Source organism: Anarrhichthys ocellatus, unplaced genomic scaffold (assembly GCF_004355925.1).
Source record: "Anarrhichthys ocellatus isolate YVR2014 unplaced genomic scaffold, GSC_Weel_1.0 scaffold24, whole genome shotgun sequence".
NCBI classification, from domain to species: Eukaryota; Metazoa; Chordata; class Actinopteri; order Perciformes; family Anarhichadidae; genus Anarrhichthys; species Anarrhichthys ocellatus.
Genome location: NW_022280054.1, coordinates 11,167,677 through 11,183,875, shown reverse-complemented (window position 1 = coordinate 11,183,875; position 16,199 = coordinate 11,167,677). Strand labels below are relative to the sequence as shown.

The 16,199-nt window shown below is 43.4% G+C and overlaps 1 protein-coding gene across 1 annotated transcript in view; it reads right to left on the bottom strand.

Annotated features, from left to right (window-relative positions):
• Positions 1-7,364: 7,364 nt before the first annotated feature.
• The window catches only part of LOC116390681 (calsyntenin-2), a 210,351-nt gene continuing 201,516 nt past the window's right edge, over positions 7,365-16,199 (bottom strand). The window contains exons 14-17 of the mRNA XM_031860600.1: positions 16,009-16,154; positions 14,447-14,570; positions 10,640-10,824; positions 7,365-10,444 (exon numbers count right to left, since the gene is read on the bottom strand). Of these exons, the coding sequence (XP_031716460.1) occupies positions 10,223-10,444; positions 10,640-10,824; positions 14,447-14,570; positions 16,009-16,154 (677 nt within the window). The 3' untranslated portion in view covers positions 7,365-10,222. The remainder of the gene's footprint in view (positions 10,445-10,639; positions 10,825-14,446; positions 14,571-16,008; positions 16,155-16,199) is intronic.

Below are 16,199 nucleotides of genomic sequence, written 5' to 3'. Positions count from 1 at the left end.
CCCCCCCCCCCCCCCCATCCCAGTTCAAAGCTTTGAACGCAGAACTAAGCCTGTTGTGTGATCAAAGTTCAGCTCAGCGTGGCGTTCTCTGGCTCTAACATGAAAAGCCATTAGTGTTGTGAGGCAGAGAGCAGCCTGTGTTGATTAATATCATCATAATCCCCCCCCCCCCCCCCCCCCCCTTCCTTCTAGAGGGGGGATGACTGGAACTAACGGGGGAACTGATACACATTTAATGCTTTAATGATTACAAAGATGGACTTTATTAACTCTAACTGGCTGAACCCTGTGCTCCAGAACACGTATTCATTAACCCGCTGACATCAGAGATGCTGAAGAAGAACCTCTCGGCTCCAGAGAGGCGAGCTGTGCTGTACGCTGCAGCATGCTATTGATCCCCGGCTGTAGCATGTGTCTGCCTCAGCGTATAGTGCCGTTTTAAAGAGAGCCGGTCGCTGCATTATTGAAGGATTATTGAACAAGCCTTAAAGTTAAAGCTGATGACTTGTTTGATCTGGTTATAAGTGACTTGGCTTTGCCGGATCCACATTTAGCTGATGGCTCCTGACTTCAGCTCATCTCGCTGCCTCCTCTCCTCTCTGCCAACTGTCTCTCAGGTAAAGTAACTGTCCATGACGCCTCTCCTCTATGCATACATGTTATACATATGCATATATGGAGAGTGGCAGAGGGAGATGGATGGTTGGAGGCCGGCTGTCGGCTTCAGAGACGGGGCAGAGATCCATAATTTATGGAGGGAAACCCTGCTCCCTGCTTTGCTTGGTAAGTCATGTAAAAGCTTACACTTCATATTTCTCCTCCCGGATATCATACGGAGATAACTTCAGAGGACAGAATTCCTCAAAGCAAAGGATCGTTCTTTGAAATACTTGAGGAAATGTTGCCCAGTCACAGATGAGGAAGTGACTTTAGTGTATTTATGTTCTGTGTCCAGCACCAACATCAAAGGCTCATCTGTTTCTGTTTTGCTGACTTTGTGATTCATCTTCAAGAGTTTTGGGGAAAGGACTGATCGTGGCATTTGGACTTTTTATTATACGTTTTTCACAACTTTAGATCGCGTTGGAAGAAATGTAGGTATTTTGCTTTTAAGTTAAGAAATCTTGAAAAAGTGGAAATGGATAGAATTTAAAGTGACTATCGGTCAGCAGAATTGTGTGTGTGGAGGGGGGGGGTGCAATTTAAGTAAAAGATGATAATACAATTAAAACATCTTTATTAAAAATAGCTGTTCCGTTCTAGCATCTTTTTAGAACATTAACTGTAAATTAAAAGATGAACTAATTATTTTTCAAAACTCTTTTCCAGCTCTGAGTTGTCTGCCTGTGATCTGCACACCGCCCCAACGACCTGCAGCATTGATGTAGGACACAAGTCTCAGGAAGACCTCGAAATCACAAAACATGTTTTTGGCCGTCACTGAAGAATTCATGCGCACGTTATGACAATTTCACACAAATGTCTAACTGGATAAAAGGATGAAGTGTTGGCTTTTTGGTGAGACATGGACGGTGGAGGCAATCATCCTACGCGGTAACCATCGTCATCAACTACGAGGGTGAGCCAAGATGACGACCTCGGAGAGAGAGGGGGGGGGGAGTGTAACGAATGAGAGGTGAGCGAGCCGGGTTGGAGGAGGCCCGGTGGCGTCAGTGGCACGGAGTGGAAAGGGAAATGCAATAAGGTGATGGTGGAACAAGTGAAGACAGAAGAGCTATTTTCAGCTGCGCTGTACTTGTTCCACCATCTGACTGGAGATGTCCAATAAAGGCACAGGCGCTGCGGGACGTCTGGGAGAAAGCTGCAGAGGTGTGAAACATGAAAATGCACTGAGGTGTTTCTGCAAACAGCAGCTTCATCATCATACTAACGGTCAGAACATCGGCTTCTAATTTCAGCAGCGCTGTAGCTTTTGAATGTTACCGGGTACTGTTACTGGAGTCCATGTGTAAGGCATGCATGAGTCATACTCGCATCTCGCTGTCGCACACTCGCAGTAGGGGAGCTCAGTGTGAGGCCCAATAAGAACAGTACGGGGCCTTCTTCTTACCCAGCATTCATCTCTCTCTCTCTCTCCCATCATCACCAGTGTCTCCCTCCGTGCATCTTCAACTTTTTTTTTGTGGTCTATTCTGTTGAACAAAAGGAAATTTTCAAGTGTCAACTTTATTTTATTGTATTTTTTAACGTAAAACCAGCTGCTATGAAAGCTCCCATCCAGCGCTTGTTAATATTGTCAGAGGGTTCCAGTCGGACCTCCCGCCTGCTGCCTCAACCTTTTCAAATGTCACCCTCTGCCTATTAGGCAGAAAACAAACTACCTTTACTGCGAGGGTACAATCTAAAATTAGTGATAACAAATCCCCCGGGTGCACACAATCTCACACGCATACCTGGGCTGATTACCGGCCACGGCCCGCAGGCGGCACACAGCCGCCTCTCGCGCCTGTGTGTCACATTCGTGTACTGTATTTGTGCACGCGCGCATATTGGCAGTTTCATCAGACCTCTTGGCTGAGAGGGTGACGTCATAATCTCATCAGAGCAACACACACAGACAGAGCAGCACTGTTGTCACTGACTCTGTGCCAAAAGTTCATTTTATTATGTTTTAATCCTGCATATTACACTGCGCGTGACGTCAGTGCACAATGTCATCTGTGCCCACCGGCCTGTTCTGTTTGCTTCACATTGTGCCCGCTGCAGCTTATGTAAATACGCAAGCAGCCAATGGCGGGCAGGTTCGTGTCCTCTAATATCTGTTATCGTGGATTTATTGACGTAAAGAACAATGTGTCTCTTTCAAGGTAAACACGCCTCTTTTTCTTGCTTTAACATAAAAGACTCACGAGGTCCTGGTGGAGAGTGCTGGTTGACACGTCACATTTTGATTAATTAAAAATGCATAAAACACACGTGGCCTTGACTCGAGATTGATCAACTGATCAGGATTGATTCGGTTTTTGCTTCGTTACTGCTGCCACCCTCTGGTCACGTGCTCTCACTACAACACTATGGCTTCATTTAAACAATGTGTGAGAGAGACGGAGGATCAAACCTCTGTGGAAGGTTGTTTAAAGGGTGATTCTGCCCGTTAATGTAGGGAAATCACATCAATTAAATCTTATATTTATGATTAATTGATGCAGTTTTCAGTTTTCAGTCCGTGAAATTTCAGAAAATAGTCAAATCTGGAACCAGCGAGTGTTTTTACTTAATAAATTAAACTTTTAATTGACACATTTTAATTTAATTTTCTGTCAGTCGACTCATTTCTTAGTGTACTAATCATTTCCACCCAAGTCAAAACTGACACAGGAGAGGCCAAGACACGCTAACCTTTGCTGCCAAACACTGAGCAAGCTTCCAACCTCTGGAGACTACATTTCCCATGATGCAATAGTAATGAGATCAATAGCAACTTTTTATTAGACCCCTTCCAACCTGGTAAATTACCACTATGACGTCATCAGGGTAATTTTCTAACAAAAGGAAGCCCCCCCCCCCCCCCAGAGCCACGAAGACATGCAACAGTCTCGCACGATGAGTAAAGTCACCTTAAAGTGTAAAATTGATGGACTTACATTTCTGAAAGAACAAGTCTTGTGAGCTCGCTGTAAACATTCACACAAACAAATACTATCTCGTCTTTTAGAGTGACACTCATCTTCCAGCTGCTGCTCTCGTGGTGGCCTCACATTTCAAATAAAGTGGATTAAGTGAGTCGTTGACGGGGAAGTGGTCCGGCTCTGCTGGCCTCTGGACTGTGAGGAGCTGTAATTGTTTGACGGTGTGAACCAGACGTGTAATCCCGTGTCGGTGAGAGGGTTTGTTTACGAGGTAATTACCAGCGGGATTAGCTGCGCCTGGAAGCTGTGAGTATACAGTCGGTGAAGACTCTGCTGTGGAGCCGGAAGAAGAGACAGAGGAGGAGACGAGACATGTTGGACTAAAGGTTCCCTTACTTGCTTGTTGTGGAGCTTTCGACCACATCCCCGGGTCCTCTCAGCTGAAAGATGATGACACAACAGTGGAGGTGTTGAGGAAAGGCCTGTGACTGGGAGCTAAGAGTGTGCACTGAAGCAGTGGCTGCTGTTTTTGTTTTTGTCAGTCCAACCAGGATTATGCTTTTAACTTCCTTCATGAGCCCTTCCTTCACCTCCACCACTTTATGTGAACATGCAGCGAGCATGTTGTCGGGTTTGACTGTGGCAAACTACTGACCACTAGAGACGCACTGAGATTGAAACGTTTTGCCAACACACTGATATTTAGGAGGTTTATACTAAGCTTTTAGGTATTTACTTGGAAGAGTATTCTCAGTTCTTTATTGTTGTTTGGTGTGAAGTGTCTCGGGCCAACCATGATGGGGTTTTTCCAAAGAAGCTTTCCATTTCCTCCTGTTTTTTTCTGGACAGCTGGCAGGACTTGTGCTCTTAAGAAGCATGTTTTGTGGGAGAGATTAGGACGATGTTACATTATGTTTATTGACTTCTGGTTGACTGGTTTCTGGGGAAGTAGGGAGGCACCCTGAGAATGATGAGTCGGCCCACCACAGCCAAGTAGTTCCTGCAGTTTTGGTCTCGCACCTTGTTTGACAAACCTCGTGGAAATTCCATCTGTAAGCTACTCTGTACTGCATTAGCTAATGTATAGTAGCTAACTTCTGCCAGATAGCCAAAAAGCTCAAAAGCTCCTTTCTAACTTGGTAATTACAAGTTGCACAGCGAATACTTCATACATAGTTATGTAGTTCAGGACAGGACGTCAGGTTAGCAAAACTAAAGATTTAAGATGAACAACTGTGAAAGAAAATATCAGATTCTTTGTTATGAAGTTAAGGTCCATCTTGTGTCCATTCTTTCTTTCTGCATTCAGGCAACAAACATCCAATCACAGAGCTCGGAATTCAGTCATGTGAGCAGCAAGCAGTTGATTTTTTATTAATTCATCAACTACAGTACGACATTTCGTTTTATTCACAATGATCAAGCTGTGAAACTGAAACTACTGCTGTGTTTCAGGCCTCTGACTGGCTCCCTCCCCATAGCAAACGCAGCCGAGGCTCATGGGTACTGTAGTATTTCGACCTGTGCTTGGTACCTAATCCAAGAACAAAACAAGACTTCTCAGAAAGAAGAAAACAATGGTGGTCAGAACATAAACATGTGCATCATTGAGGACATCATTTAAAGTCGAATTTGAAGTGGAAGTACAGAATGGGGTGAAACACTTTGGGAACCATTGGTCACCCCCGCTTGGCAACTCTGTTACCGTTACTATTCTCTCTGAACCAATACAGCGATCGAGTTACTTTGTTCTTTGTGTTCCAATAATATCTCTACAAAATATATTTTACACCCCAACATACCCCAGCATGTGTAATGCCATACATGTGCAGAGAATGAGCAGCATGAAGGTGAGCCTCACCCCGTCTCTTCCATATGTCAGCTGCCTTTGAGTTGAATGTACAAAAACACATTAATAATTCAGCTTGAAATGCATTTCTACTAGAACACAAATTATTTCATTTTCCTGTAAAAACCTTCATAAGCAGTTCTGCACCACTGGAGCAGTCCTCCCTGCTTTCAGGCTGTAAGGCCCCGGTTTGCTGCTTTGGCTCCGGACCCTCCAGTGAGCACCGGCTCACCGGTCCAACTTTACAAATCCTTTGCACCCCGTCTGCCACTACGTTGAAATATCACACGACTGGTCGAGCTTTGTTGTGGCAAATAACATCACCTCGAGCTCATTTACCCGTGTCTCTACATCCTGTTTCTCAATCATTCTCACTGCCTTGGAGTGTGAAGAACTAAACTAAATGAATCTACTCCTGTTCTGTTTCACTTCATTATTTATTTACTGCAGCCTCACACTTGATTGACACCGACTATCTAAGCAACAATGTCAAGAGCGCGGCAGCATATTTCTATCTCTACTTGGTAACATAAAACAATGTGAAGCAGATCATTAAGAGAGCTAAATGAGTGGGTATTCATCGTGATGCTGCAGTCTGCACACGGGGGCTCTTTGAAGGATCAAAGTTGTATTCTCGTGGGAACCTAAAGTCTATTTTTTGTTTGTGAGTCAAGCGTGAAGGTGACAGTGCCCGGGGGCTTCCCCCCCCCCCCCCACCGCTCTGCTCTCTGTGCTGCTGGAAAATAAACAGTTCTGTGAATATTCTTATTCTTTTATGTTGAGTTGGTGTGTTGCCGCCAGGTTTATTCGAGCAGTATAGGCCTCGCAGGGTTTTTAGCTAGCGTCTCCAAAATCCTGCTAATCCCCAATTTGCTGAAGGCTGAAATCATAAATAAGATCATTAACAATACCGCTGCGTGTCGTGACAAGAAGTGTGAAAAGCAAAGGAGTCATGGAGCTGAGGTGAGCCTGTAGAACTATCTATCTACCTCTGGTATTAAAGGGATGGTGTGTTTGTGCAGTGCAGTTAATATCCACTAGATGGAGCCACAGTCCATTGATCATGGACTGTGGCTCCAGCAGAGACGGTTCATGTTGTGTTCACTGTCCAGGAACGACTAGAAGCACTTGTAGGCTATAGATTAAATACATTTAACATGAATTTAATTTAAAAAAAATACTGTGTATATGTGAAGGAAATATTTCTTACATGTGTTCTTCTGGTCCAGTTGGGAGAGGGAGTAGTGAAGGTCTGGGGTGACGGCATCTGACGCTCTCTAAGCACTTCATGGTGGTTGGGGTGAAGGTTACTCGGTGATAGTCGTCTAGGCACGGGGCTTTGGTCTTTTTGGGACAATAAAGGGCTTCTTGAAACATACGGGAACTGCAGAATAGAGCAGTGAGAGGTGGAAAATGTCTGTGAGGACATCGGCCGGTTTGGTCTGCAAACAGCTTGAGAGCTCAGTCAGGGATGCCATCAGGTCCAGGTGCCTACGTGGGTTATTCCCTTAGAAGGATCTGTACATGTTTGCACTATACTATTACTTTTTATTTCTTTTTTTCGACATATACTATGACTGTTTTAAACTTTTTTCGACATGCTAAACATTGACATTTTTAGACACACTATATTACGATTTATTTCTTCATATTGTGAAATTGACTTTTTTCGATATACTATACTTTTTTATGCTTTTGAACATACTATTCTATGATTTTTAATGTATTTTTTTCTACATACTATACTATCATTTATTAAAGTGTATATATATAAACAATTTATTTTTTACGGACTCCTGTTTCCGGAAAATAAAGTTTTTTCGACATACTATACATGACTTTGAAATATTTTTTTCTAAATACTGTACTATAACTTGTTCAACATAGAATACCGAACACCATCACACAAATACAAGAGCCACAGCTAGATTCCAAAACAAGTTTTTATTGGCCAATTTACAGAAAGTGCTGCAGTGACCACTCCAAAGAAAAACCGACCAAAGAGTCCAGAGAAAAAAAGGCAAAACTAAAATAAAAAACTTTTACACATTTTACAAGGTTTCCATGTTAATTTCATCATCCTCCTTTTCTAAAACAAACGTCAGGACAACATTAGGGCTCGGGCTGATGCAAAATCCACCAAAGGTTCGGGGGAAGGGGGGGAGGTGACGTCACAAGAACAGGTGTCACAGTAGATGAGGAAAACTCTTAAACAACATATGAGATCTTTACATGAACATAGAGCTACAAAACACATAGACAGTAGGTTCTCCCAGCAGCTACACCCACAGGACGGCTGTCAGAGGCTCACTACGTTAGAGGAGGACACCTTCCAGTGTTTGTGACTTCAGCCATTACACGCGTCGCTACACTCCGTGTTGTTGGTGGATTCCTTGCTATCAAACGTTAGACGGACTGGATTCAGGACGGCCACAGCCACAGATTAACTTTCACTTCAAGGTGAAGAAACCTTCCACTGGGTTTTTCTGATTACGTAAAATGTGATGCTGCCACCTGTTTCTCACTCCCACAATTATGTGATTCTGTTCTGCACCAATTGCTGCTAATAAAGAGGGCTTTAAGTACCACCACATCACCCTAGACCGACATGTCTTTCATTAATGCTGCATTTCATTCAAAGTTAGAAGTTTCTTGCAGGTATAAGGTGTAAAGCATCTGTGCATTCTCATCAGAAATAACTATTAGTATATCGTATTTTGCAACATGGGACAGCATATTTTGTGTCAGTGGTATTTTGCAGCATTAGCTCTTTAAAGTTTAGACTATTGTCATGAAAATGACACAAAGTGTACTTTAGGACATTAAGGACATAAAAGTGACACTCTGTTGCATTTAAAGTGCATGCTTTGGAGTTGTGTTTCTAGTCCAACATTCACTCTCATCTGTCTTGATGGATAAATATTCAGCTCTTTAGCTGCTAAATGTTCCACTCACTCCAGCAGCTAAATGTATCTGTGAGTTATTTGGTGCTCAGCAGCTCAAAGTGGCTTTATTAGAGCTACTGGAATTAAGGTTGATGAGAGAATGAATCAAAAGATTGAAGCGGCGAGTTATAAAAGCAGAAGGAGGTGAAAGACATCAACATGCTGTTTAGAGGTGAAGGATAACTCATTTTACACTTGATCCATTGTTAACATAAAAATATAAGCTTTAATGTCTATTTACTATAGCTCTATATACTAGTGCTTATTAAATAGAATAATCAAAAATAAATAGAGGCTGAATACATATACATACATTTAAATATTTGAGCCTTTAACTGTAATATTTCCTTATATTTTTGTTGTTAGTGTTTTAGTTATATTCTCTATTTTACTATATTACATCTTTGATTTAAAGGATCCTTATAAAAATAAAACCAATGAAAAGAACAGAATAATCACACTGTTTGAATTAAACTAATTATTGGTAGTTATCGGTATTGGCCTCAAAAATCTGGCTCTAATTTGGGTATTTTCATCTATTGACTTTGTCGAGGGACAGGTCCACTGTCGAGGGACAGGTCCACTGTCGAGGGACAGGTCCACTGTCGAGGGACAGGTCCACTGCACGTTTCCTTCTAGAAAGTTGGAATCCACACCTCTGCAATGCAGCATTAATGACTGGTACTGAGATTGTGGTACTAATAGTGTAGCCCCGCTGCTGAACATTTCATTTGGGCATCTCTGATTGTGTGGTTTAGTTTAAACAGTATAAGACAGTTGTCTCCTTCCATGAACGTCTTACCTAGTGCAGCTTTAACTGACCCAGTCACTGTGAAGGCAGTGGCACATCCGTCCTAACAAGCCGATCTCGCTTCCAGCTGGAATGATCTGAACACTGAGCGAGAAACAAACACAGAGGACTGAGGGGTCAGTTCAGTGGAGACTCCTGCAGGCGAAGGGTTCAGGGGATGTACGTACATACAGGATGAGTGTGTGCTGTATACAGGTGGGGAGGACAGTTTCAGGGTGGAGAAAGTGGGGTGTGGGGTGTGGGGCGTGGGATAGGATGGGGTCACCTACTATACTCAATATTTACAAGAGAGGAGCGTACAAAAATTTACAAGGAGACTCCTCCGTTTTTCCCCAAAACCCGGACCACTCGGCTAGTTTACCATGACCACACAGATGGTTGTTCTTCTCTTTTTTGATTACCATTGAAAATATGCTATTTCTGAAAAATCACCTGGCTGTGCCACGTGGGCTAGAACAAAGACTGATACATAACATGAAGTATACAAACCAAGAAAATAGTCCGTTTCTTTCCTTTTGCAACTCAGTTTTCTGAAATAAAGACTGTTTTTGCATTTCCATGGGACATCAGAGATCTCACTGTGGAGCATGTGACACATTAAACTGAATGTACGGTGCAGGGTTTAATCGACAGAATGAGATTCAGAGAACTTTATTTCACTAAAGACTGTAGCTGTGGTGTAGACTGTAATGGGAGAGAGATGCTTTGAGGAAAAACGGCTCTTAGGGGACGCCCTGAATTTGGCGAGCTGTCCCTTTAAGACGAATGAAAGTCATATGATCGACGAGCAGTTTTAGTGTCACGTTATTTATCTTTTATCAGCTGTATAAAACAGGAGGTTTTCTGACCAGGCTAAGGTTAAATCATTGCCTTGTATTTCAGTGGAGTCTTCCAGTAGGGGGCGATATTACCTCATTTTTAGAGCATCGACATCACATAGTCTTTTTGTTTCAACCGTCTGATTTGAGGTTTCAGTATGGACGTGTTGCAGCTTGTGTGCGAGTGTGAGTGACTGTGAATGTGTGTCTCAATAAGATATCGTTGTTTTGTCCCAGTTCTGTCCCTTGTTGCTCGGGCGTTGCATCCTGGGTAGCTGGACGTCCGCTTCGTCTTCGCTGTCGTCTGACTCAGCACTGGTGATGTCATCCTCGTCGTCGTCGTCGTCGTCCTCATCTTCTTCTTCCTCCTCCTCCTCCTCCTCCTCCTCCTCGCTGGCCTCCTCCTCTGCAGCCTGAGGCTCCTTCAGGTTCTATTCAGAGAGTTTAAGAAACTAAATCATCAGAAATTTGTAGTAAAAACGAGAAATGTGAAAGCAGATCATGTGTGTATCTATTTTGTTGTTGTTGTACGTATTACAGTCACTAAAACATGTTTCATAGCCCCTAATTCCCCATACTCCCCTCCCTGACAGCCTCCCCTCCTCCAATCCCCCCCCCCCTCCTACCTCCATCGGGTTGACAGTGATCGTCAGAGCGGAGTCGTCCCAGGTCTCGTCTGCCTCTTTAGCTGTCTCTGCCAGCTTGACCTCCTGCTGGTGGGTCAGGTGGATGCGGTAGATGCCCAGCACCACTACCGTCACCAGAGCAGCGATACACAACACGATTACCACGGTGCCGGCACTTGGCATGGCTGAGAACAAGACAAGAGAACAAGATGGTATGGACCGGTGTTTGTAAGAAGGGGCACTCAACGAGTCCTTCCACATGCAAACATAAATCCCACAAACTGCCCTCTTGTACTCACTTTATTCTTTGGAAATGTTTTGGTCTTAAAGAGATACTACAGACTACATCTTGTATTGCTGTTGACATCGAGGCAGTTGGGGTGCTTGCGAAGCCGATTTACAAGACTAACCAAAAAGGAATGGTCCAACTCAGAGACTCGTACTGTACATCCTGAATTATAGTTCCTGAAAAACAGTGAGCTCAGAATGTCTGAACTCCACACCCCCACACACGTTTACCAGCCGGGATATCGATGAATCACTTTCTTATCTAATGTTGTTGTAGCTGAGGCTATTTTCTCTTCTTTCTCATGTTATCGCACGAGAGGTCTTTTTAAACTTCACCTAAGACGATGCTTGTGATCTTTAATTGTTGTGTCAGCGTATTGATGTTCTCATACTGTAATGCCCTCTCTTTAGGCAACATTGACCTGTTTCCACTGTATTTCTATGCCTCCACTGATCAATGCCTCCTGCTTTAGCCATGCTAGCGGCGCAGCACCAGGCATGGCTATGTCAGTGTGCTTGACTGTCCATCACTTTGCTCCAGACTGAAATATCTCAACAACTATTGATTCACTGCCATGGGATGTTGTTCAGTCTACTCAAGACCGATTGGAATAACTTCCCTCTGACTGTTCATGTAGCACAGTCATCAGGTCAGCACTTTGACATGGGGGGTCATCCACTGATCACATGGTGGGCGGCTCTATCCGCCGGGCCTCCTGTCCACATGCCGAATACATGGCCTCCACATGTCGAGGTGTCCTTGGGCAAGGTTGTGACACCGCCATGAATGTAAAGTGAAGGATATACACACACACATGTGGAAGTGTGTGTGTGGAAATGTGTATGTATCTGGCACTGCGGCTGCAACTGCGCTTCAATCTCTTGAGGTTATCATTGCCTGTTTATGGAGGCAGACGGAGCCGGGCAGCCTTTAGTTGAACAGGAGGGAACAAGGACATCGGTGGGATTTTGGGGTCGTAAGGAGCAGACGACCGGAAATCATTTTTTTTTTTTAAAATAAATTGTGTTTTAGTATAATTTTACGTTTTCTTTATTTGTCTTTTTTGACTCGGTGTGTGTGTGTCAAAGGGGGAATGAGAGGCAAATTGTCAAATTGCGCTTCGGATAAAGGCGCTGTGTAAATGCATTGCATCATTTAAAACCTCACTTCTATCAATACTTTGCTTTATGACCAAAGCTGCAGCTGTGTTTGCCTTAAATGTTTGTAATGTTTATGTAAATCCAAAAATGATTTTTGACTAAATGACCTATTAAGTCATCAGCTAAAGAGAAGTGCAAGAAGAAAAATGCTCCTCATGCTGTTTGCTCCTGATCCTTGCTCTGTATTTCAACTAATGTAAAGACTTATTTGCTTTGAACTTGGCTCAGTGAACTCTCGTGGCTGCCAGTGTGCAACAGAAAGCACGATGACTTGCCTCACGTTTCATCTTTTTGTTGAATCTGTGCCAAAGGCCAAAGACGAATAAGAGCTAAACAAGCAGGAGGAATTGAACTGAGAGCTGTGTGTAAGCTACACAACTTAAACACGTTTCATTAAGGTCCCAGTGCAGCACATGGCTGCAGAGACGTATCATAAGCCTTATTCAGTAGCAGAACCACAACATACATTGAGGGATTTCTCTTGATCTAAAATGTTTCTCTCTTCTGCTCTGATCTCCAGCCGACTGAAATAACACAACTTCTCTGTAAATACCCTCCCTCCGCTAGTCCCTGCTGGTGTGTGTGTTTAACGAGAGTGAGACTCACAGAGGACTCTTCAGATGATCATTGGATTCACTAGTTCCCTAGATTTTCACACTAAATACGCGGCCTTCGATCTTCCTCTCAGCGAAGCTTCATGCAGCCCCTTTTAGGGTAACTTGGAGTGTTTGCACATGTGAGTACACACACACACCCTGACGTTTCCCTTTGACTTTGTACTCTACATATAGTATGATATCATCTGAAACACTCACATGCGCTATACATGCCATGGCTGAAACTACAAGTCTTCTTTCTTATTTGTAGTTTTTGCCTTACATTTACTTGCAAACCTTCCATCACCCTCGCCGCTCCTCTGACCTCCTTTTCACACACACACACACACACACACACACACACACACACACACACTCCCAACTCTCTGGGCTGTTAACAGCATTGGCCACTGAACTCTCCAGGACTCTAAGTAGAATCCATTAGAGTGTGATGAATAATTAAATGTGGTGTGGTAGATTAAGACCAATGTCTCTCCTCCTCACCATGTTCTCTTTACTTCAGATCACTCATATGCGCAGAGGGAGGGGAATACGCTTGCTGCATCATTTGAAGGAGTCCCTTTACGCTGCTGCTCTCCATCACGGAGCACCGCTGTGTGAGTGCAGCAGTCAGATGAGCAGAACGATAAACAAACTAGAGAGCGAAACCGAATGTTCCCTTGGATCTAGCCATGTTTACCCCGGGATGGATCGCTAACATGAAAACCCTCAGTCAGTTTTTTTCTTCTTTTTACAGCTGTTGCTCAGCCGCCAAAGTCATCGCCTACATTTTGTCGCATTTATATTTCCCCAGAAGTGTGTCAACACAGGTAGCGCTGTCACACCTCTTAAACCTTCAGGTAACATACATTTACATCACAGCTAATGGTGTCCCATTACGGTTCTTTAGCGCTTGCTCACACAATAAAAGTGTATGCTTGGACACAAAGCATCAAAACCTTAACTTTTGTATCCATGCCTTAAACAAAGGCACCCAAAGTACAAACAAGTTTGTAATTCTGCAACAGACTTGCAATCAATTCACACTTGTTTCTTACATCAGGCAGACACTTTCGAGATTGAAATATCTTGCAATCGTTCACAAGACACTTCTATTCAAGATGATGAACACACCTTAGATTGGCAACACTCACACACACACACACACACACACACACACACACACACACACACACACACACACACACACACAATCAGTCTGAGGCTCAGGAACAGACCTCAGGACTTTGCAATCGTGGAGGCGGTGAGAGCGCGAGGAAGAGTGCTTGTGGATGAGTTGAGTTGGCAAGACCCTAACAGAAGGCAGGATCCGAAAAACATCCACCATCCCTTACAATGCTATACTTTTCTAATTAATTTGTTTCTGTCATTTTTGAAAAAAGAGACGTTTTATGTCTTATATGGCTTGTGTGCAGAGTTTTGACACGATGAAACAACTTTCGTAACAAATGTGAAAGCAATCACAATAAAACCGACCTGTAATACCTCATGTTTTGACCAAAGTTCTGGATTTTCTTGAATTAAAATATCACTCACTCAATCCACCATCAGCCTGTGACACTGTGGAAACTTGCTGAGTGGCATTTGAGTGCCGCTGCTCTTGTTAAAAATGGCTACCGTACCCCATTGTAGCTCGGCTGGTATCTCAGTGTAACGTTGTGTGATGTGACCCGACAGGATGGGACATTAATATGCCATATAAAGAACAGACAGAATGAATCTAATCTCTTTGTGTCCTTACCTGAGCCGTGGCTGGGGTACAGGTCTTGAATCATGGACGGATGGTGGATCACCTGCATGTACTGAGGCGGGGCTACCATGTGATTGACATGCTCCCTTGCTTCCGCACTGTGAAGAGCGCTCACCTGGTTGGGAACAGATGAAGCAGAAGGGATGGTTTTAGATAAAAGTAATCCCAGTGGACAGTTTTACATTCCTGTCCATTCGGTCCCAATGCCTCCCACCTGTAGGCCTAGACTTGCCTTGGTTCATCCAGATGATTTATTGTGGACGAGAGGAAAAGTAAAGATTTACGTGCGAGGCGAGGAGAAATGTGAATGCAATGCATTGAATTTATGCCTTTTGGGGGGGACAGGGTCAGCTCAATACAGGAAATGAAATGTAAACTAGATTCATCAACAGCCTCCAAGGTTTAAACTAGTGAAACAGAGAATAAATGAATAAGTCAAACTACGTTCACAATCAGGGAAGGAAACAAACAGCGGTCGGCTGACACATCGAGCTGATTTTGGCACATCATCATGTAAGAACATTGCGTAAGAGGTGTGTGCGTGTGTGTGTGAATATGTCTGCCTGCCAAAGAAGCCGGATTCGCTGTAGAGCAGTTCAAGGTCTCTGAAGGAAGTGTTCAGTGCTGCATTGTGCCTTCTTTTCATATGTTGAACCATGTCAGTGTGTCTAGCTGCTTTTAACTGAACATGAGGATGGTTGGAAGTAAAAAATCAGATTGTTCCTAAAAGAAAAAGTTTTTGGCATGAATTCCATTTGAGTTGAATTCATTTGTTTGTCTACATATTTCTTTAGTAACCTGTGGAACTTGTCATATTCCAGTTGCTGTTTTTCAAAAGATGTTTTTTGCCACTAAGGGTGAAAGTAATGCTGCTTTTTAAATGTGCTCTCAAAGTGACACCTGAGCCGAGTCAGCACTTTCAAACTATTTGGTCCAGCTGGTCCATTGTCTCAATAGTGATAACTTGCCATTACTATTTCTGACTATCATTGTCATTAGTCAGTTGTTTCTTTTTTGCAAATATGTGCCACGTCCTCTGTGATGTCAGAGCTGCTCGTCAGCCCTCGGGGCATTTCTTCCCAGCCACTCCTGCAGGTACTGTATCTTAATGCATAAGTGGGTGACTTGGATCTGACATTTTAATTTCCACCCATAAGCTGACTCCACTGCTTAATGCAGCTCACTCAAGACAACTGCATTAAGACAAATTATGTTGGTCCATAGAAATATTAATGGGGACATAAAATGCTCATTTTCAGGTTCATACTTGTACTTTGGGTTTCTATAGAACATGTTTGCATGTTTAATATTTAAAAAAAAAACCATTATCTTTCTCATACTGTCTCTCTGAATATACCTGTGTTAACCCTCTGTTTAAAATGCTCTATTTTATCTGCTGTCTCTTTCAACTTCCCTGCCAAAAAAAGACTCAAATAATAAATAAAGAACAGCAGTTAAGCCTCGCATTTCTGAAGTTTGTGAATCAGTGAATGCTTGAGAGAGATGAAAGTTATTAATCAGTCCACATCTGTCCAGCTGAAGTTCCCACTGACCTCCAGGTTGAATTCATTGCTGGTGTAGCGTCCATTGAGCTCCGAGCAGGTGAGGCGGAACCTTCTGTCCGTCAGTTGTCCGGGTCGCCAACTATAGTAACGCACCTGTCGGATCACCTGTTCATAGTTGGACATGGAGTCCACACCTGTGGGAAGAGGCAGCAGGCGGCTGTTATGGGAGTCACTTGTCG